At 50.1% G+C, this 22,711-nt stretch overlaps 1 protein-coding gene across 5 annotated transcripts in view; it reads right to left on the bottom strand.

Annotated features, from left to right (window-relative positions):
- Positions 1 to 22,711, bottom strand: part of NCOR1 (nuclear receptor corepressor 1) — a 101,104-nt gene that overhangs the window by 36,470 nt on the left and 41,923 nt on the right. For all 5 annotated transcript variants that reach the window (XM_033172276.1, XM_033172280.1, XM_033172277.1 and 2 more), the window contains exons 16-23: positions 18,764 to 18,891; positions 17,270 to 17,487; positions 13,836 to 13,898; positions 9,786 to 9,925; positions 8,421 to 8,547; positions 6,727 to 7,288; positions 3,090 to 3,219; positions 1,231 to 1,411 (exon numbers count right to left, since the gene is read on the bottom strand). In XM_033172276.1, the coding sequence (XP_033028167.1) occupies positions 1,231 to 1,411; positions 3,090 to 3,219; positions 6,727 to 7,288; positions 8,421 to 8,547; positions 9,786 to 9,925; positions 13,836 to 13,898; positions 17,270 to 17,487; positions 18,764 to 18,891 (1,549 nt within the window). The remainder of the gene's footprint in view (positions 1 to 1,230; positions 1,412 to 3,089; positions 3,220 to 6,726; positions 7,289 to 8,420; positions 8,548 to 9,785; positions 9,926 to 13,835; positions 13,899 to 17,269; positions 17,488 to 18,763; positions 18,892 to 22,711) is intronic.

The raw sequence follows: 22,711 nt of genomic DNA, 5'->3' as shown, positions 1-22,711 counted from the left end.
GGATGATTGGTCCAGCGAGCTCAGTGTCATCTCTGCTGAGTGGCAGTGGTTCTCCAGAATTTCAGACGGGGGGGGGGGGGGGGGCGGTGGGATTGTGATGGGGGGTTGCTAAGTGGCAAGGGGGTGGCCGGGGGGTGGCCGGAAGTGTATACGACTATCAGGCTTTGAAAAGCCGGTATCTCTAGATCATTTTGTCCAACTGATTAAACTAAATAGCTTTAATTGGATTTGGAATAACTATGCAAATAATTGCTACTGTTTATAGAATTTTATCTTCCTCAGTGGGCCACGCAAACCCTATTCTGAATAATGCTTTTTATAGGGTAGGGCAAACGGGGGAACTGGTCTACACTGACTGGGTTTCAGGGAAGGGGCATTTTCAGTCCCATAGGGAGAAGTGTGGGGTGATGGAACCTGGGACCCTGAGCATGCAAGGCTCTATCATTGAGCTACATCACAGATCTGTACAAATTGTGGAAAATGTGAAAAGAAAGGACAGGGGGCTACCCCACTATCTCACAACACAGTGGTACCTTGGTTGTCAGACTTAATCCGTTCTGGGAGTCCGTTTGACTCCCAAATGGTTCGAAAACCAAGGCACACCTTCCGATTGGCTGCAGGAGCTTCCTGCACTCAATCGGAAGCCATGGAAACCGTGTCGGACATTCGGCTTCCAAAAAACGTTCGGAAACCGGAACACTCACTTCCAAGTTTGCGGCATTCGGGAGCCAAAACATCAAGTACCAAGACATTCAAGAACCAAAGTACAAGCGTACTAAACTTTTACAGGGAAAGACTGCAGCTCAGTGGTAGAACATCTGCTTTGCACACAGAAAGTCCCAGGTTTGATCCCCATCTCCAGGGAGGGCTAGGAATGTCCCACCTGGTCTGAAACCCTGGACAGCCTCTGCCAGTCAGGGTAGGCAACACTGAGCTAGGCAGCCCATTGGTCTGACTCTGTACCAGGCAGCTTCCTAATGAAATCAGAATCATGAGGACTAGAACCTTGTTTTGTTTTTCGGGAAAGGGCTGTAGCTCTCCTGGAGTCCGACCCAAGAAATCTCTAGGCAGCGCTGAGAAAGCACACCCTGGGAAGCTGTATAGGCCAGGGCGGACGGTCACCGCAGCTCAGCAAGCTCTGGAGGGTGGAAGGCTGGGGAAGGGTGCAGGAGACGAGACAAGGGTGGAAGGGTTGCGGGTTCCAACCCCGCCACCGGTGCGCCCACCTACCGTCCCATTCGACGTTTGGGCTCTTGGACGGGCCGCAGGGGCTGCCTGGCCTCCGGCAATCCACCTCCATGCTCTCCTGCCGCTGCCGCTCTTCCAGCATGGTGGATTTGTGCATGGCCTTGATGTGCTGCTGGAAGAGGGTGTAGCCACTCATGGGGAGCCCCTGCAGAGTAGAAGAGACCTGCAGGGAAGCAGGAGGGGGAAGGAAACAGACTCGGCTCATTTCATGAAATTTACACGACACTTGATTGTAAAAAAGGAAAGGGGAAAAAAGGCTCAGAGCAGATTTGGGAGGAAATCCGTGCGGAGCCAGTCGGAAGCCACTTATTCATTGTAAGGAGAGCTTTCAGCAGCTTAATAATATTATTATATTATTCATATGCCGCACACCTGACTGGGTTGCCCCAGCCACTCTGGGCGGCCCCCAACAAAACATAAAGAACAACCGTTAAGAACTTTCCAGTGCAAGGCTGCCTTCAGATGTCTTCTAAAAGTAAAATATTTATCTCTTTGATAACTGACGGGAGGGTGTTCCACAGGGTGGGTGCCACTACCGAGAAGGCCCTCTGCCTGGTTCCCTATAACCTCACTTCTTGCAGGGAGGGAACCGCCAGAAAGCCCTCCTTGGAGCTGGACCTCAGTGCCCGGGCTGAATGATGGGGGTGGAGACGCTCCTTCAGGTATACTGGGCCGAAGCCTTTTAGGGCTTTAAGGATCAGCACCAACACTTTGAATTGTGCTTGGAAACGTACTGGGAGCCAGTGTGGATCCTTTAGGACTGGTGTTATATGGTCCAGGTGGCAACACTTGCAGTGACCAGTCTTGCTGCTGCATTCTGGATTAGTTGTAGTTTCTGGGTCACCTTCAAAGGTAGCTCCACATAGAGCACATTGCAGTAGTCCAAGCAGGAGATAACCAGAGCATGCACCACTCTGGTGAGACAGTCTGCAGGCAGGGAGGGTCTCAGCCGGCGTAACAGGTGGAGCTGGTAGACAGCTGCCCTGGACACAGAATTAACCTGCGCTTCTACGGACAGCTGAGAGTCCAAAATGAATCCCAGGCAGCGCACATGGTCCTTTAGTTACCCCATTCAGGACCAGGGAGTCCCCCACACCTGCCCGCTCCCTGCCCGCCAGAAACAGTACTTCTGCCTTGTCAGGATTCAACTTGGAGGACATCTGCACAGAGGCAATCGGAAGCCATGTATTCATCAAAAGGAGAGCTTGCAGGCACAGATCCTTACAAAATTTCAGCCCGGATTTTTGAGCCCAAATTGCCCGGCAATGCAAAAAGGTAAAGGACCCCTGGACGGCTGAGTCCAGTCAAAGGCGACTATGGGGTTGCAGCGCTCATCTTGCTTCAGGCCGAGGGAGACGGCGTTTGTCCACAGACAGCTTTCCGGGTCATGTGGCCAGCAGGACTAAACCACTCCTAGCACAACGGAACACCATGATGGAAACCAGAGCGTACGGAAAAGCCATTTACCTTCCTGCCACAGCGGTACCTATTTATCTACTCGCACTGGTGTGCTTTCGAACTACTAGGTTGGCAGGAGCTGGGACAGAGCAACGGGAGCTCACTCCGTTGCGGGGATTCAAACCATTGACCTTCTGATCAGCAAGCCCAAGAGGCTCAGTGGTTTAGACCACAGCGCCACCCGCTCCCCTCTGCCTGGCAAAGCATCTAATGTGGGACTGCTTTGATCAGAAGCCTTCCTAAGGTCCAGGCGCTGCTGCACTCCCAAGCTCCCTTCGACCCTAACCACTGCCCACGTTGCCAGGAATGATGGGTGCCCCTCTGCTGAGCTAGGGGCCTTCCTGGCCAAGGGGATCCCTAGCGCCATGCGGAACGGAACGTACCATGGGTGGTATCACAGCCGCCCGGTGCTGAAGCTGCTGCAAGTCCATCGGCACTTGTTTTATCGCGGACGACACAAGGAGGGGCCCGGTGGGATTCAACAGGGAAGGCTTCGAGTCCATCGTAAACATTCTGGATGGGGAGGGAAATTGTATCAGAACACACGGCCGGGTGTGTGGGTGTGGGACTATTGCATGTGCAGAAAAAATAACACATAAAACTGAGAACAGCAAAGGGAAGTAAGAAAGCGGATTAAGTTTATCCTGGAGTAACTGCACTACTTAAATGTTAACACTTGGGGCTGTTGCTGCCCCTGCTTACGTTGCTCACCAACCCCGCCAGCTGGCATGCACGTGAACTGCAGCATGACAATTTTTTCTCCCTTACACAAATATTATATAGGAAGATAAAGGATAATGGTAGAGCATCACTGTCAGGGTACACTACGGTGTTGCTCATGAGTAACGACAGAGTCCTCTTACACTAAAGACTACTTTATTGTGCATAGCTATTTACAGTGCAGAGCTAGCTAAAAACATGACCGCTCAGTCACTTGCAGAATCCGGAAGTGGCCCTCTCCTGTTTCCCGCCCAGCACCAAAGCCTTGGCACCCTGAAACAACGTCTTCTGTGTCCCCTGACCCCCCGATGCTGTGCTGGCGCCAGAAGCTGCAACTCCCCCTCTGATCATCTCTGGCTGGCGTTTGCTGGGTCTCTGCCCAGCATCCCTGACCCTCGGCTCCTCCTCCTCTTCCGCGGGAGAGAGCTCTGGAGATGGGCTCTGAGAGGAGTCAGATGACAGCAGTGGCTGGGGCTCCCTGTACCTGAGCAAGACCTCCTCTTGAGGAGGTTCCCTATCCTGATCCTTCCCACTAGCAGGATCACTTTCCCCGCGAGGAGTACTCCCGCCCGGGCTCTCCTCGCGAGGAGAAGGCAAATCCCTGACAATCACCAACTCAGTACACTCTTATTTGGAAATTTGAACGGCTTGATCTGTTTAGGGCAGGACTTGTTTAAACCAAATATAACCGAAAAGAGTGAAAAAGGCAAATGCAGATAATTACATAAGGCAGAGTCTTCAATTGACTGACGTACCTACAGGTGAAACTCGAAAAATTAGAGTATCGTGGAAAGGTTCATTTCTTTCAGTAATTCAACTTAAAAGGTGAAACTGATATACGAGACAGACTCATGACATGCAAAGTGAGATATGTCAAGCCTTTATTTGTTATAATTGTGATGATTATGACGTACAGCTGATGAGAACCCCAAATTAACAATTTCAACTTTGGGGTTCTCATCAGCTGTACGCCATAATCACCACCATTATAACAAGCTTTGCATGTCATGAGCCTATCTCGTATATTAAACTCCAGTAGCTAATGAAAACGATTGCTTACATAAATGGACTTTCCCACGATATTCTAATTTTTCGAGTTTCACCTGTAATTGTTTCTGAAATGCTGTATTTGTTGTGTTGCAATTATTGGTTTTGCTATAAATTATGAAACCAATGATTTGGGGTTTTTTTTAAAGACAGAATTCACTGAGGAAAGAAAAAGAAGGGGGGAAACCAATGACCCATAGACGTCCAGCATAGCATAATGGTAAGAGTGTTGGACTCTAAGCAACACTCCTCACTCAGCCATGAAGCTCACTGGGTGACCTTGTGGTCACTCTCAGCCTAAAAGGGTTTGCTGTGAGGATTAAACGGGGAGGAAGAAAACTATGTATGCCGCCTTGAGCTCCTTGGAGGAACAGTAAGATAAAAATGGTGTACCATTAATTATGCAATATTATTACTAAAAACAGGACTGCCATACATCCAGATTTTCCTGGAACTGACGTCTGGGGGGAATTTCCAAAAGACGCCGTTTTGGTGTTTTTTGTAAAAAATAAAAATAAAAAAAGTTCAACAACTTTTGGGGTGGCAACCCTAACTACAAAGAAAAAGGGAAATGTCTTCTGGGCAGCTGATTGCCGCAGGCTGGTCTGTGACTTTTATGGACCAACAGCAGAGATTCTTCCCCCGACCCCTCCACTGGCTAGAAGGGAAGGTTCTCTGCAATACTCTTGGTAAGGAAAAAAAAATGGAAACAGAGCAACTCAATAGCTTTGACATTTAACACCCTCTCCAGGGCAAGCCCAACTAAGACTGTTCCATGGATGGCTTCCAAGCCAACCCTGAGCGGGAGAGAGGAAACTTTCCATTACACCGAGAGGGGCTGGGTGTATCGCAGACGGCACCGAAACCCCGGAGAGGAAGGCGGAAGGAAACAACTGGAGATGGCTCCCCGGACAGCACACAGTCTGCGCACTCTCGGCAGCAGAAAAGACTTGAGTGTTAGGAGCAACGGGGTTGCTTTTTTTCAGCCCAGCCATGCAACTCACCTGGCTGAAATGGGCAGCTAAGGAATTCTGTGCAGGGGAGATCACAGAGATATGTGCAGGTGGCGAAGCTGGAAGAGGGAAGGGTCGCTCCTCTCTTCAGCCCTGGCCAGATTGGATTCCGTGTTTTAGGGGCAGGAAACAGAGAATGATTGGGGGTGGGGTGGGGCTAACAAGCCAAATTTCTGGGCTAGCAAGGGGGGAAGGAGCACCCTCCTGCTACATGGCTTGGCTGGGAAGAAGCCGTGTCCCTCTACATCTTAGAATCTCGGAATTGTAGAGTTGGAAGGGACCCCAAGGGACATCTAGTCCAACCCCCTGCAACGCAGGAATCGCAGCTAATAAATTCCTGACAGGTGGCCATCTAACCTCTGAGAGTGACTGGCCCAAGGTCACCCAGTGAGCTTCATAGCCCAGTGGGAATTTGAACCCCAGTCTCTCAAGTCCTCCCACTCCAGCACTACACCACACTGGCTCTCACTATTTCGTGGTGCCTGCAACAGCTTCCTAGATTTCCAAACGAGCCCTCCCCTTCCCGCAGGGCCCAAGCAGATTGAGTACTCCTGGCTTAAACACATACACAAAATTATGGGGATCCTTAGCTTCATTTGAAGGAGTTTGGGGCTAAAAGGAGAGTCTTGGTCTAAAAAAAACCCTTGTCTCTACATCAGGGTTGAGGAACTTTTTAGGCTCCACAGGCCAGACGGATCCTTCTCAGATCCTAAGCATGTCGGTCACATTTGACAGGTGTGAGGGGCTATGTAGCCGCCAGCCTCCCGGTGTTGCAATGCCGTGAAGTGAGTGGATGCTTTGAAGTCCCAAAGGTGGGTCTTCCAAGCACCGTGCAGGATTTGCAAAGAGTGCTATGTGGAGCTTTAAGAGACCCGAGGCTTCAGCAATACCTCTGAAAGCACAATGGGGAGTGCATTTGGTTGTGCGCTGCCAGGCGTGCCTCCACCTGCCCCACACCTGACATCACATACGATGTCAGGTGTGGGGCAGGGGTTTCCAAGCCAAGGCCAAATCTGAACCTCTGGCAGATCAGGCTTGGCACACAGGACGGAGGAGGCCAACCCCTGATCTAAATTGGGAACATACTGCGTTGCTCGCCTATCCAAATTAGGTGGACAAGACCGCAAAGCAAATGGTACACAGCGGGCCAGAACGGCTCCTGCCCACTCCTCATCTGGCCACAGTCAATAACACCAATTCTTTGTGAAAACTCTCCAGGCTTTGAGTGAAGGCTTTTTACCTCTGCCTGTCGGGTTCCCCATCCACGTCCTCGTCGGCGCTGCAAGTGGCGCTCGAGTCGTTGTCCGAGGTGGGCTCCATCCTCTGGACGCTAGCCTCCTGGGCCGAGCCAAAGTCCATCCCTTCTGGCTCCGGCTTCTCCTTGGCCATCATCTCCTCTTCGCGCTCTTTGGCATCGCTCTCCGTCTTCACCTGGACGTCTTCCGGAAGCCTCGCTTCGGGCTCCACAGGCTCCACTTTGGGGTGCGCGGGGAGGACAGGCTTGGTGTCGGCAAGCTGGCTCCCGCTCTCGGCCTCCATGGATTCCTCCGCCTCGGCCCCCGCCTCTTCCTTCACCTGCAGCTCGGGGCTCTCGCTCTCGGCTACTGGCTTGGCGCTCTGGGCTGCCGAGGGAGGGGAGGCCCCGGGCGCTGTTTTCACGGGGGGCTCCTGTTCCTCAGCCTCGGCGGTGGTCATCCTGGAAGCGGAAGAGACGCTCTCGGGAGGGGCCTCCTCCATGGGCTTGGCAGCCTCCGCCGGCGAAGGAGACGGCGCACTCTCTGTGTCGGAGCTATTTTCAGCACCTGCAAAGGCATTAGGTCGGGTGTAAGCATCCGAACGGTAATTAAGGAGCTTTAACGGGATGCCAGACGATTACCGCTTAGCGGCGCCGGGCAACGCACTCTCAAGAGGAGAGAACTGGAGCCTCACAGACCTCAGGCCTCTGGTCAGTGGGGTGGGGTCAGTGCTTTTTTCCTATAAAAATATGTGCCGGTAATCAACATGAAGGTGTTATAGCAAGTGCCACAGTTTTTAACAACAAGGGAAAGTGGTGCCGGTCCTGTGTGCCCTTGAGTACCCCCTGGGGGGAAAGCACTGGGGGGGGGTGGACATGGTCAATTGACTCTGTGCTCTTGCAACTGCACCAAGCCAGACCACGACAGCTACCCTACCCAAGGTGATGAAAACTCAGTCCTCCCTCTGCCTGACCCCCTAATATCCCAGCTCGATCACCGAGATCACCCGCAGGAGTGTCATTGGTCATTCCCCCAGGTGGTGAGGCTCATTTAAGAACAAGAAACCGAGCCTTGAGCGTCATCGGCCCCGTCCTGTGGAACACTCTGCTACTAGAGATTCGGCAGGCACCCTCTGTGCCAACTTTTAAACGCCTGCTTTAAAAAAATTGCTATTTCGCCAAATGTCCAGGTTAAGAATACATCCATCCAAAGTGGTTAATTGATGCCTGTTTTTAAGCTCTGTTTTTAGGCTTTATTATAAGGTTCTACTTTTTTGTAAACAGCTTTCATTTTTTTTTTAAAGGTACAGAGGTATACAAATATTTCCATAAATAAATAATAATAACAACCCTGGTTTGTGGAGTGTCCTGCTCTGGTCTTGGCTCCTGCAGCCTTCTCTACTTTTTGCACTCAGGAGGTGAGGAACCTGGACCTCTTCACATAGTGCTGGGCTACAGCTCCCATCATGACTCACCACTGGCCACTCTGGCTGGGGCCAGTGGGAGTTGGAGTACAACAGCAGCAGGAGTGGGGGTTGATGGGAGTCCAGAAACATAGAGCGCTGGGATAGGAGCCTATGGGCACTCCCAAGGCTCATGGACTACAACTCCCATAATCCCATTCAGCTTGTTTCCCAATCGAAAGGGAATCGAAACCTGCAAATCCAGCTGGGATTATTGAGGGCCAAGCTTAGAGTCACCTTCGCTGTCTTCTGGGTTCTCTTCCTCGTTGGATGCTTCGATGTCCTCGTCCTCCTGCGCGGAGACTGTCGATGCCACGCTTTCGGACTGTGAGACTTCGCGCTCCTCGCGGGGCCTTCGAGAAGACTAAAACAGGCAGAAAAATAAGGGGAAGGTGGTTACTCAAATATATATATATATGGGTGCAGACAGACACACAGACACACAGACACACAGACACACACACACACACACACACACACACAGAGGGCTCATTGGTTAGGCTAGATTCTTCCCAGCTCTATGGTTCTTCCCAACTCTATGGTTTTAACCCCTTAACCCAGCACCAAACCCAGAACAGTCTCCTGACTACATCACCAGGGCTTCTTCACAAGTTACATTTTGGGTGGGGTGTACAGCCAATATCTTAGGGTTTTTTTGTTTTTTGTTTTTTTAAAAAGCATAACTAAATTATAAAGGGTTCTATCCAACCAAGTGCTACTGAAACTTAATTGCGCTAAGTTAGTTGCTCTCATTTATTTCAAGTACAGTGCAAGGCAGCTTCCTATGTTCCCATTTGAACATGAGGACTAGAACCCTACTTTGCTTTTAATAATAAAATAATAATAATAAACTTTTATTTATACCCCGCCCTTCCCAGCCAAAAACCGGGCTCAGGGCGGCTAACACTAATTAAAATCACAGCAAAAACATAAAAACAATCAATTTAAAATACAGATTAAAATACAAATTTAAAAAGAGGGGAGGGGCTGCAGCTCTCTGTCACGAGCCCTGCTCTGCGTGTGGAATGTCCCAGTATCGATCCCTGGCACCTCATGGAGAGGGCTGGGAGAGACCCTCCCTGTGTGAAACTCTGGAGAACTGCTGCCAGTCAGTGTGGACAATACTGAGCTAGAGGGACCGATGGCTCTGACTCAAGATGAGGAAGGCCCTCTCTTGGAACCTGGCTCTGGTTTTCCAAACCAGACGGAAAACGTCCCTGCTATTGCCTGCACACTCCTTGCCCCCGCCCCAGCGCTTGACCCAAGGCTGACCAATGGCTACCGCGTGGAGGACGGAGCGAGCTTGTTTTCTGCTGCTCCAGAGGGCAGGACCTGACCTGACAGCTTCAGACTGCAAGGATGGAGATTCTGACTAAACATCAGGAAGAACTGTCTGAGGGTAAGAGTTGTTCGACGGCAAAACAGGCTCCCTCGTAAGGGGGTGGACTCTCCTTCGGTGGAGGTTTCCAAGCAGAGGTTGGGTGTCAGGAGATTCTCTAGCTGTGATTCCTGCATTGCAGGGGGTTGGACTAGATGGCCCTTGGGGATCCTTCCAACTTCACAGCTCTGCGATTCTGTGACACTGCCCCCCCCCCCGCTCACTTTCTGCTTGTACTGCTGAAGGAGGCTGTCGAGGTTGTGTCTCCTCTTGTAGTTGAAGTAGAAGTTTTTGCACTGGGCCTCGCTCTTCGTTCCCACCATCTTGGCAATGGCTGCCCAGTTGCGCCCGTGTTCCACTAACCCTGTCGGAAACAGAAGAGAGACAGTTGTTGGTATTTTTTAAAAAATAAAGGAACCATAACTGCAAAAATCTCTGGCTTTCAAAACTGCGTTGGAGGGGTGGTAGGACGGAAGCACTGAGGTTGGTTAAAGAGGAGAATGTGATTTATTTACCAGACACCTCTGGGCTTTTTTTCTCAGGGTCTATACAAAGGCTTCTTTGCTTCAAAAAACAGCAACACAACCTACAAACCTGCAGCCTTTCAGATTTTTTTTTAAAACTTATTATTACATGTGGTTCCTGAAGAGGCTTACATCACTAGATCCATTCAAAATACCCTCCCCCCCCCAGTCCTTCCCCCTCCCCTCCCACCCTCCCCTCTGGACAGACCTTCCTTCTTCAGATCTTTATCCATGTACACAGTCTGTTCATTCGAGCTTGTATGTTTGGGTTGGCTTCACCCCTTTCTATCCAATTCCTGTAAAATGCCCATTTATTTGTAATTCTTTGGCATTTATTTTCCCAACTATCCTCTGCCGCTATCTGTGCAAATATTTAAGATTGTACGTATTCAAAAACATAATCATTCCATTTTTCCATTTCCCATTTAGCCTTTTCTTTCCATCCCAGTGCAATAACTGCCATTCCCAGCCTTTCAGATTTTTATTTAATTAAAGTAGCCATAGACTGCCATTCATGAAAGCAGATATCAGAGTGATTTGCTTTGGTATAAAAGTATGATGAGTTTAGTGTGAGCTGGAGGGGGGGGGACAAAAACAAATTACATGTTGCCAAAGGTTTGGGGGACCCTGAAAAATTCTATGCTGTTTGGCGGGGTTTTATTTTATACACCACAAACCCACAACCCTGAGATCCTGAGAGGCTCTACCGACTGAGCTATCTTTCAGCATGGAACACCTGTGCTCAGAGACCGGCGCCAATTGCCAAGCTGCTTCCAGGCCAAGTTCAAGATGTTACTATTAGGTGATTAAGTCTTTAACAACTTGGGACCAGTTTACCTATGAGATCGCCTGACCCCACACAAGCCACACAGCTGCTAAACCTCTGATCTGCAGAACTGGCACTGTTACAAGCGCCGCACGATACCCTTTTCCACATTTGAAGAAATTCTATCTTTTAGCGTGGCGGCACCTGCAGTCTGGAACCCCTTGCCTACTGATGTCAGGCAGCCGTACTCTTTTCGGAGCCTGCTAAAAATGTTTATGTTTAGACAAGCCTACCAATGTGTGCAGTATCTTCATGCGTATTTTTGAATCTGTTTTTAGCTTATTTTACCTTCTGAATGTTTTACAGAGCTGTTTTTTTTTATCACCTTTTACCAATAAGTTTATCGTTTTCTTCTCTCTGTAAACTGCGTTCCATTTCTAATACAGCGGCAAAAACCAAGCGGCGTGTGCATTTAAAAAAAATTAACGACCCCATGGGAAGCTCTGAATGCTAGATTAATTATCCCGCTGAGGAATCAGGGTGAGGGAATGAATCCACAGCGGGTGGCACACGATTCCCATACTCCTTCCAGGAAGACAAGAGCGTTGGACAAGCCACCAAGGAGGACAACTGAGGCTGGAAATTCTCTCCTCTGAAGATGAGAATTAGTCTCTTTTCCCACACAGCAAAACTGACATGCTCAGAGGTGGCTGGGGGGGGGGGGAGAGAAGGGGAGGGGGAGAGCACGACTCTTTTAAGGTCATTCCATGTCAGCGCCAAGAATAAAAGGGGGGAAAACTCAGCTCTCTTGACCCCGCAGCGCCGAGAGCTTATCTACTGGATCATGCAGTCTCCCTGGTTGACATAACCTAATTCTCCCTGGGCTGTAAAGCTGCTAAACCTCCCCCCCCCCCCCAATACCCCAACCGGTATTAAACATAGAGTGGCAAAGGGAGAGAGAGAGAGAGAGAGAGAGAGAGAGAGAGAGAGAGAGAGAGAGAGAGATATGGTGGGAGCGAAACAGAGCTAAGAGACCTTTCCATGTGAAAATGATAGAAAAAGACTCATCAGGCAGGATCTGATCCTCTTTCTACAGAACCAAAACTTTTGGGGTTATCCTGCAAATAACAAAACTGGTGTCTCCGTGCTGATGGGAGTGGAGAGAGAAAAAGGGTCTGGGGTGAAACAGAAAGTCAGCATATTCAGGGGGGGAACAAGATGCTTGCAGAAGGAGAAAAAAAAAGTAAATGAAAAATCTTCAAAGCCAAACCAAAGGGGGCAAACCCCACCCCCTAAAAAAGCGGTCCAACAGGGACCACAAGGATGCTCAGTAATCGCTAGGAATCATCTGGAAGATAGGGAAGAGAGGATTGGAGAAGGTGTGGCTGGAACCCTGAGCAGACCAAAGTCCACATCCCCAGGTGGGCAACGTTCTGAGGGCCACATGCTAGGGGTGGGCGTGGCCAGAGGAAAAGGTGGGCGGGGCAACGGGCGGGACTCTCTTACCGTTCTGCAGCCACCTCCATTCCAGCCATGCAAAAGTTTCTGCAAATAGGCATTGCTAAATACTTCTCACAAGCAAAGAGGCGTGACTGTGGTTCATGGCCGCACTGTGGCCACCAGGCAGGAGCACTCAGAGGGGGTGCTGTGGGTTGGGGACAGTCCCATGGATTAGGTAGAGGGATATGGAGGACCAAATTCATCCCCCGCCTCTGGCAGTGGGGGGCTTGAGGTTCTCCACTCCCCATGTCAGGACCTGAGCTATACTGCAACACTTTGTTGAAGTCCCCACTTGTCTAGATACAAATGCCCCTGAGCCACGTTCAGATGTTCCCTGGGGCCCTTTCAGCTGGAGGTGCCAGCAAGCGAACAGCAAGAGCAGGTGTCCTAAAGTGTTTGTTTTTATTATGGACCGACAATGGTGATTTGTATTATTAGTTTGTGTTATATCCCACTTTTCCTGCATAAAAGAGCTTGAGGGACGACACATGGTTTTCCTCTCCCCATTTCCCCCTAACAACATCCCTGTGAAGTAGAGCTTCGGCCGAGAGGCAAGTGGCAGCTGCACCTGGTGAGCTTCACGGCGGGGTGGGGACTCGAATCTAGCCTGACACCCTAACCACTACGCCACACTGCCTCTCTCCAACTCGACCGGCGCGTTTTTCATATTCTCCTTCCCACACAGGACCCAAACCTTTCTCTTCACCCACATATAAATATCTGGCAAGAACTCACCTCTGGTAGCTGATTACAAGGGAGTTCCCACTTTATACAACTCAAAATATCTGCCGATTTAAGCCTCAAAGGTTTGCAAGAAGGGTTAAGAATGGCAATGCACCCAAGGCTACCAAGGTGTGTCAGCACACAGGTTTTCAGCCCAGGTAATGTCAAGAGTGGCCTTTACCGCTGCAAGGCAACCAGTTTCATAAAACTGAAATCTAATCTCCTCGGTGTTTTAGAGGACTAACAAAACACTGTTTGGGGAGGAAGATCTTCAGAGACAGTCCCATTGCAGGTCTGATCCCCATTAACGGACAGCTTCATATTCCTGCATTGCAGGGGGTTGGACTAGATGATCCCCAGAGTCCCTTCCTACTCTATCTTTCTATTCTAGTCTGTTTCATCCGGTTCAGGGAATTATTTGAAAATGACAAACTCTGGAATCTGAAGCCGGGAGGGGCCTCAGGCCAATGGCAGAGCACCCGGCTTTTCACGAGAAGGTTCCAGGGATCTACAGGTCCCTCTGCATCTCTAGATAGGGCTGGGAGAGAGCCCTGAGCCTGAAACCCTGGAGAGCTGCTGCCCGCCAGTGCTAACAACACTGATCTGAATGGATCAATGGTCTGATTTCTTTTTTTTTTTTTAAGGGTTCCTTGCTGTCGTAAAAAGGTTTAACAACACTGAAGAATCTCTTTGCATTGTACAAGACACACACGACCAATCTTCAATAAAACACTTCCTTCAAAAAGAAAAGGTGCTTTTACCTTTCTTCGCAACTTCCATCTCTTCTTCCGTCCAGCGGGAGGTCTCCACCGGCTCTGCCGAAGCTGAAACAGAGCAAGGAGAGAGAGAGAGAGAGAGAGAGAGAGAGAGAGAGAGGCGGGACAGCCCGTCAGATGGCGAAAGGGCCAAGACTTGCGGTTTCAGCGTAATCTATTAATCTGTTTACATTAAGGCCTGCTGAGGCCATTCGGGAACCATGCCCACTGACAGCGGGAGAGAGTCGGTTCCTATTACATCAAAAAGCAAGGGGCAGAGAGAGGGGGGGGGGAGGAAGAGAGATCCCTTGCGAGTGCCAGTGAAGGGGAGAATGAGAGAGAGAGAGAACTTCCCTGCGAGGAGGACATGAGATCCCCTGTGAGTGCAAGGGGAGGAGAGAAAGGAGGCACACTGGAGGGGTGCCAGGGTGAGAGAGGAAGTTCTCTCCTTTGGCACCTCTTCATCAAAGAGCCCACGCGAAACATTTTGACTCCGTGAGACTGGAAACCCGTACGAGACTGGCTGCTGGAACAGGCCCCAGCGTTGGGTTCTCGCAAGGGCCTAAATGGCCCTAAGAATCTAGGAATCCAGATAGACTGCCACTGGACCTGGAAGATCCATAAGAACGTAAGAAAAGCCCTGCTGGGTCAGGACTCCTACAGTGGAGGGAAGAACATACAGGCTGGTAGCCACTGAATATGCATGAATTTGTCTAATTCTCTTTGAAAGCCATCCAAGTTGGTAGTCATCACTGCCTCCAGTGGGAGGGAGTTCCATAGATTAATTCTGTGCTGCATGAAGAAGAGCTTTCTTCCTGAATCTTCCAGCAATCAGTTTCATAGAATGACACCATTTTGGGTCACTGTTTCTTTACACCCACACCCACACACCCAACTTACGACAATAGGAAGCTTAAGCACGTTTGGGGTGTTTTTGCATAGGAAAGGGTACCTGTGATGTATTTCCCTTCAAATTTACATATATTTATAAACCAGCATCCTTCCTATATAGCTAAGAAAAGATCCTACAAAATGGCAATATATTTATAATGGACTTGATTTTTCAATACTGACGGTTATCTGGATTCTTCTCGTCTCTTTACACACAAATAAATGGGCGACCTCCTGAGCGCAGAATGACAAGAGCGTCGTCCTTTTCTTTGAGGGAAATAACTGCAGAGAGCTTTTATTCGCTACGGGGAGCCACGGACCGGAGTCGGCAGTCCTGAGGCCATTGTAAAGAGGGAAGTATTCACTGAATTTCTTATAAACCCATCAAGGCCACCGACGCCATGTCTCCACAGACGGAGTGACCTCGTTCGCTTGTTTTATCGGCCTGCTGTTCTTGAAATTAGGACAAGGCAGACAAGGCAGACCCTCATGCATAAAAATCAAACTTTCAGAGCACACCTGCACGGAAAGCATTTACACGATGAAGGAAGCAAAACGGGGAGAGGCATTTTAAAATATTTTTGTCTGTTGCTATCTGAAGGTCTGGGTTCTGTTTCTCTTAACTTATGTTACAGGTGGGTAGCCGTGTTGGTCTGCCATAGTCAAAACAAAACGAAAGCTCATACCAAGAACAAACTTAGTTGGTCTCTAAGGTGCTACTGGAAAGAATTTTTTGTTTTGTCTTAACTGAATAATAATAATAATAATTTTAAAAAATTTTTATTTATACCCCGCCCTTCCCAGCCAGAAAACCGGGCTCAGGGTGGCTAACATCAATTAAAATCACAGCAAAAAAACATAAAAACGATCAATTTAAAATAACAGATTAAAATACAAATTTAAAAATTCAATTAAAACTGCAGGTCTCAATTTCAAAATAACCCACCAATAAAAGATGAAGCATAAATATTAAACAGAAACCAACCCAAAGGCCAGGTGGAACAGCTCCGTCTTGCAGGCCCTGCGGAAAGATGCCAAATCCCGCAGGGCCCTGGTCTCTTTTGATAGACTGTTCCACCAAGTCGGGGCCAATATTGAGAAGGCCCTGGCCCTAGTTGAGGCCAACCTAGCGTCTTTGTTGCTCGGGACCTCCAAAAGATTATTATTTGAGGACCTTAAGGTCCTACATGGGACATACCAGGAGAGGCGGTCCCTTAAGTACGAGGGTCCTAAGCCGCATAGGGCTTATGGTTAGGGAGGTGAATTACCTTCTCAGTTTTCATTTTGAGCTTAATTATTTTATTGCATTTATATTCTACCTTTCTCTCCCCCCCCCAAGGAGCTCAAGGTGGCAAACAAAGTTCTCCACCACCAGCCCCCGTATTATCCCCACAACAACCCTCTGAAGTAGGGAAGGCTGAGAGAGGAAGCTTCTCGGCTGAGTGCGGATGTGAATCCTGGTGCCCCAGGACCGACTTCGACACTCTAAGCGCAGTGCCATTCATCATTTTTTTGTATTATGGGGGAGGTACTATGTAGCTCAGTGGTTCAGAGCACTTGCTTTGCATGAAGAATGTCCCAGGCTCAATCCCCACCACCTCCAGGTATAAAAAAAGAGGATGAGATTCTTCCCGGTGTGAGACTCTGGAGCGCTGCTGCCAGCCAGAGCAGACAGTACTGCGCTAGATGAACAAAGAGTCTGATCTGGCAGAAAGCAGTCTCCTCTGTTGCCAAGGGAGGCGCCATAAGGAGCCGCCCAGAGTGGCTGGGGCAATCGAGTCAAATGGACAGGGTACAAATAATAAAATTGTTGCTGCTGTTGCTGTTTAGTTCAATGCAGTTTCAGTCCCCAATAGCAGCCCCAGGTAAGCCTGGGAAAGAGACTCCCTGCCCCAAACCATGAAGCTGCTGCTAGAAGGACAAATTCTTGGCTCGGTATTTACACAGATTCCTGATTCTTATTCTTAAAATGTGTTGGTTGCTTTATCTTGCCTAAGGTCAACCCACCCAACAAAACCCACACAGATGCATTAAAACCAAGCGGGGTGAAATACATTAAAAACATCCCGCCCTCTTCTAAAAGGCCGCTCACCCTGTTCTGAACAAAGGGCTGGTTTAAACAGAGGAAGCTGCCTCTTACGGAGTCAGACTGCTGGCCCCTCTAGCTCCCCTCTAGCTCAGTGTCGCCTGGCACTGGCCGGCAGCAGCTGGCCAGTCCTGCCGCGGATCGAACCCGGGAATTTCTACCTGCAAAGCAGGGGGCTCTTTGCAACGAGTGGCAAATTTTAATTTCCTTTCATTCTGCGCTTGGGAGGGGGAACAGGTCCTTGGCAGGGCACTGAGGCATTTGGGGGCATTTTATTAGCTGAATCCAATACCGGTGGAAAGATAGTGCGTTGTGCTGCACTTAGGGCAGCAGGTACAGGGCAGACCACACGGCACTTGCTGCTCCGCCCACTCCCCGCACCTCAGCACCTGCCTCCCTCTGCCTCATCATAGGGTTGGCCCTGCCCGCTGGCCTACTACTGTTTTCCGGGGCGCCTACTCACAAGGTTCTGGCGGTGGAGGCAGTGGCGGCGGAGGCTCCTCAGTGGCGGCAGCCGCCGCGGCATTAGCCGCCGCGGCCTCGTTCGTCATCGACCTGGTGATCCGGCCCTTCCGCCGGCCCTGGCTGTTGGCCGTCTTCCGGCCTCGCGGGGCCACCTGCTCCCTTTCCTCAGGCTCTTCGGGAACAACTTCAACCTTGTCCTTCTCTTTGATATTCTCCCTGAGAGGGGGAAAGAAAGGGGACAAGAGGAATGACACCCGGAACCACGAAGCGACTGCGTGCAAGACGGGGGTTCCTTTCCCCCCAAAGTGAGAGGTGCCAAAGGGTGCCTGCAAGGGGGGGGGGGTTCAATTTATTATTTTATATCATATAATTTATATACCGATGTCTGTTTCTAACTATTTAAAGGTCTTTATTGGTATAGTTTTATGTTTGCATTGCTGCAAATGACATATATACCAATGACACAGTGGTATACAAATACTTTTATAAATATGTTTTTCGTAAAATAGATAAATGAGTCATTCATTGCTTTTTACCTACATCTCAAGGCAAGTTACAAACAGACCGCAGAAAAAGCTGGAAGAGTTTTAAGCGCAGTAGGGGACACACACACAAACACAACCAAGGTTCAATTCTGCATCTTGATTGCATAACTAAAGGAGGGCTGGTGCTCTTGCACAACAAGCCAGTTTCCTGCCATTCTGTTTGTACTACCCTTGACCTTGCCGTCTCACCACCTGGTAAGCGGAAGCAACGTGGCCGGCCAGAGGTCAGGGAAGCGGCCCTGCCCCAGTGCCCGCTGCTTCTTGGGCTCTAAGCAGCCAGCATGCGCAACAGTCGGGAACAATGGAGACCGCAGTAAATTTAATGGGTGCGAATAGTCGTTAGAGGTGGCAAACGTCAGCTGCAAGCAGAGATGCGCACAAACTCATGGCCCTTCATCCGGGGTCGAGAGGGGAGCAGGGAGGTGGACTCCTGTGCGCTAGGCAGCAGCTAAAGTACAGGAACATAAGGAGAGCCTTGCGGGGTCAGGCCACCAGTATCCTGATCTCACAGCCATCACCCAGATGCCTGTGGGAAACCCGCACGCAGGATCTGAGCACGAGAGGACTCTCCTCTGCTGTGGTTTCCAGCAGCTGGTATTCAGATGCCTTGCTGCCTCCGACCGCGGAGGCAGAGCAGAGCCATCCTGGCTAGTGGCTGTGTCCTCCTCCCGTGAATTTGCCCAATTCTGTTTCTGAGCCATCTAAGTTGGTGGCCATCACTGCCTCTTGTGGCAGAGAGTTCCACAGATGGACAGGATGGGAAACATATGCCGCCGCCCCCCCAGATGTTGTTCACCTCCAACTCCTGCATGGCTGACGGGCAGGGGTGGCATGAGTTGTGGTTTGACACCGCCAGGCATGCACCTAAACTGGCTTCCCCTCCTCTGCCTGCTCCCTCCTCCTCCGCCATTTGGAGCAGAGCTACGGCTTCTCGCGACACGACTCACTTGGATTCTTCCTTCTCGTCCTTTTCCACTTCATCTCTTTTCTCTTCCTCTTTTTTCTCAGTTTTCTCGGCCTTCTCCTCCTCTATTTTTTCCTCGACTTTTTCTTCTTGGGAAGGACGTTGGATTTGCTGAAATGGAAGGAATCAGAATTACACAACAGGGCTACAGCCAGCAGCAGCGGGATCGGGTCTGGGAGATCGCAAGCGCCCGAGCGAAAATCTCGGGGACGGGAATCCTCCTGCCCCCCCCCCCAATCAGAGATGCAACCGCATGTTCACTTACACCAGGCATTTGAGAAAGAAAGAGAGAAAGAATGAATGAGGATTGGGAGCATCCCGTGAAATATTCCCACATGAAGAAACCTCACAAATACTGCCACAACAAGAGAGCAGAACCACTCATACAAATCTTAAGATTCCCACATGAAGTGACATTCACAGCCTGGATGAGAAAAGACACACAACCATCTTCCAAATTTACAAGGGGTTGTTTTGCTTAGTCACCTATAGGCTATTGTTACTCTAGGGCAGAGCTTTCCAAACATTTCCTGTTGGTGACACACTTTTCAGGCACGCATCAATTCATGACACAGTAATTCAGTTTTACTAGCAAGCCGGAGGTTAAACCCACCCTATTCCAGCCCTGGGAGGAGCGTTCACACGGCACACCTGGACACGACAGCCAACACGCTAATCTGTCATGACACACAGTTCGGAAAGCTCCGCTCTAGGGGATCTGGAAAGCGGCTAGTTACATGCAGAGCCGGGGATTGAGCTAAATGAAATTTTGGCTTCTGGGTTCCATAAAGAAAAGTATGAATGGTAAGGAGGGAAAAGATGAGAGCCGATGGGACCCTCCTGATCCATGTTCCTGCCCCTCTGCCTGCCTTCTAGCAGAACAGACTCATACTATAGGCCTAATCTGGCTTCAAAAAGATGTTGCTTGTCTGCAATGGATTTGGGGGCAGCGTCTCCAGGGAGGGCTAGGAATGTGCCGCTGCCGGTCAGTGCAGACAATATTGGGCCAGATGGACCAGTGGCCCAATCTGGCATAAGGCAGCTTCCGACCCTCTTCATCCAACTGCTCCATTTAGAGGGCTTGGGATCTGCGTGGAGAATGCTCAGCCCCTGTGCGAAACTAAGTGGAAACCCCATGATGCGTTGGTGGGAGGGAAGCCATGACAGAGTGAAAGGCGTCTAAGGTTTATACTAAGGAGGCCATGTAGTTCTCTGAAGGGTGCCCAAAGCAGTGTGATGTAGAGGTCAGTGTCGGACTAGGGCTCAGGAGACCAGGGTTCGAATCTTGGCCATAAAGCTCTTACTGCATGCGACCTTGGGCCAGTCACTGCCTCTCAGCCTAATCTACCTCACAGGGTTGTTGTGGGGATTAATGGAGGAGGAAGGGAACCATGTACGCCACCTTGAGCTCCTTGGAGGAAAAGGTGGGGTATAAATGCAATGAATAAATGCAACAGATAAATTCCAGGTGGGCCGCCACAGAGAACGCCTCTGGACCCACAGGTTTGGCATTGCCGCAGAGAAGATGCCCGACTTCCATCACCCTGTGTCAGGCATAGGCAAACTTGTCCTTCCAGATGTTTTGGGACTACAACTCCCATCATCCCTGACCACTGGTCCTGTTACCTAGGGGATGATGGGAGTTGTAGTCCCAAAACATCTGGAGGGCCGAGTTTGCCTATGCCTGCCCTATATGATACCGCTTTAGGCAGATCCCAGGGAATCTTTGATTTTTCTCTTTCAGAGGTGGGTCTTTGATTTCTCTTTCCCCGAGTCCGAAATATTCATACATACTTCCCATACACACAGCGCACCCTTTTAAAATTCCCCCATCGGTTTCCTGTATGGCGCGGCCAGCTGTTATTCAGAAAAAAGCCCAACGTGACCCTAAGCCCAGCACCTGGCCACAGAGTGCAGATCCAGCCCAGTCTTCCCACTGCCCCCAGCCCAGCGCTGTCAAACTCCCATCAACTCCAGCCAATACGGTCAATGGTCAGAATGATGCAAGTTGCATTCCAAAGTATCTGGAGGGGAAGAGGTTGAGAGGAAGGCTGCTCTGGCCATTTCGTTCTCTGTGGTCTCTCTCTCTCTAGGAATCAACTCTACCACTTTGGCCCAGGGGCAAGGAAACGGTGGTCTCCTGCATGTTGCCAAACTACAACTCCCATCACCCCTGACTGTTGATAAACTGCCTCGGGGCTGATGGGAGTCGGGAGTCCGGCCACATTTGCAGGAGGGCCACAGCCTCCCCAACCCCTGGACAAGAGGCGTGGGCTCCAGACAGGGAGACTTCCAAGCCCACCTCCCTGGCTCAGCGCCTGAGTCAATCTCAAGGCTGGTCATCCCCTCTTGGCCTATCCTACCTCGCTGGGTTGTTGTGAGGGGCGAAGCAGGAGGGGAGAAACGAGGTGACCTCAGTTTACACACTATGCTGGCTTCCTTTGAGGATAGGATATAAGATGTGATGGCCTTAAATCAATAGCTGGGCAAAGCCAGCATTTATATAACTTTTCCCGGGTGGGGGGGGGGGAGAGAAGTACTCTTCATTGCAACTTCGGTCTTTCCCTTCCTACGCAATCAGAGAGAACAGCCTCAGTCGCTGGAAGTCAGCTGTTCCGATTCTAAAACACCCAAGGAATATTTAGAGAGAGCAGTGGGTCAAGTGTGCGCACGGCAGAAACTGGATTGTATTTCTGGTGCGCAAGAAGACCCCGGAAAACGTCCTGGCCTGTGTGGTCTATTCAGAAGAGTCCGAAGGGTTTGCCAACATAAATAGTCACGCAGTGCCCCCAGATGTGCCAGGGAACACACATACTTGAGCAAGGGGGGGGGGTTGTTTACTAAATTTAAGAGAGAAGCAAACTCTAGCAAAAAGCATCTCACTTTGCAGGCCCAGCTGGGACAGGGCAGCTGGAGGAATGAGACACAGCGTTCCTGCCTCCTGCCGACGGGAGGTTTGGCGCTGCTGCCAGGAGCTTCCAAATCAACAAAGCAGGTGGTTAAAACAGGCCCCCCAGCAGCCGCAATGAGGGGCGATTTTGGGACCGTTAAGGGCAGGTTGAGCTGGAGGGGAGCAAGGAAGGCGGATCAGACCCATGGGTTAAATTATAGGAGTAGGGCCTGGGATAGACCAGGGTTCAAATCTCCACTCAGCCACAAAGCTCACTGGGTGGTTCTGGGCCAGTCACACTGCCTCTCTCAGCCTAACCTACCTCGCAGGGTCGTTGTGGGGATTAAATGGGGAGGGGGAGAGCCATGAACGCCACCTTGAGCTCCTTGGAGAAAAAGGTGGGGTAGAAACGCAATACATAAACATTCTGGCAGACCTGCTGGGGAGAGGAAGGGTGTGTGTAAAGGAGCATAGTAGATCAGGCCCTCATTTGTGGGTGCTGGGGGGAGCGGGGCAAGATTCTGCACCTCCAACCAGGCACCAAATTGCCTTGGAGGCTGGCCCCAATTTGGAAAAGAAAAGGGGAGTTAAGAGCCAGTAATAAGAAAAAAAGACTGCATATTAACTGATTGCTTCTAAAGGATCGATTTTTTAAAAATGTGCTTTAAAAATATTTTTTAAATCGCACATGCAGGCTACTTAACAATTTCCAAAAAACAAAACAAAAAACCTTCCTTAAGCAACAGATCTCTTTATTACAGTTAAGGTGGAGGCAAGGGGGGGGGAAGCCCCAAAGTTATTTTTAGAGTGAAAATGAGATTACCTTTGAAACGCTTTAAAACTCAAAGTGACACTCTTAAAAACACATGCAGACGGTAGACCCCACAAGCCTTGCTTATGGCTATGGCTCCAAAGCATTTACGGCATTAGCTGGTTATCCCAAGTGTTTCTTTAACAAGGTTTAAACAAACGGGGGGGGGGGGTCCTTTGCCACCCTCCCCCCTGGCACCAAGTCACGGCAGCCCCAGATGTAAAGGGTTA

Source organism: Lacerta agilis, chromosome 15 (genome assembly GCF_009819535.1).
Source record: "Lacerta agilis isolate rLacAgi1 chromosome 15, rLacAgi1.pri, whole genome shotgun sequence".
NCBI lineage: Eukaryota > Metazoa > Chordata > Lepidosauria > Squamata > Lacertidae > Lacerta > Lacerta agilis.
The sequence above is the reverse complement of the archived record's forward strand: the minus strand, read 5'-3'. Positions and strand labels throughout refer to the sequence as shown.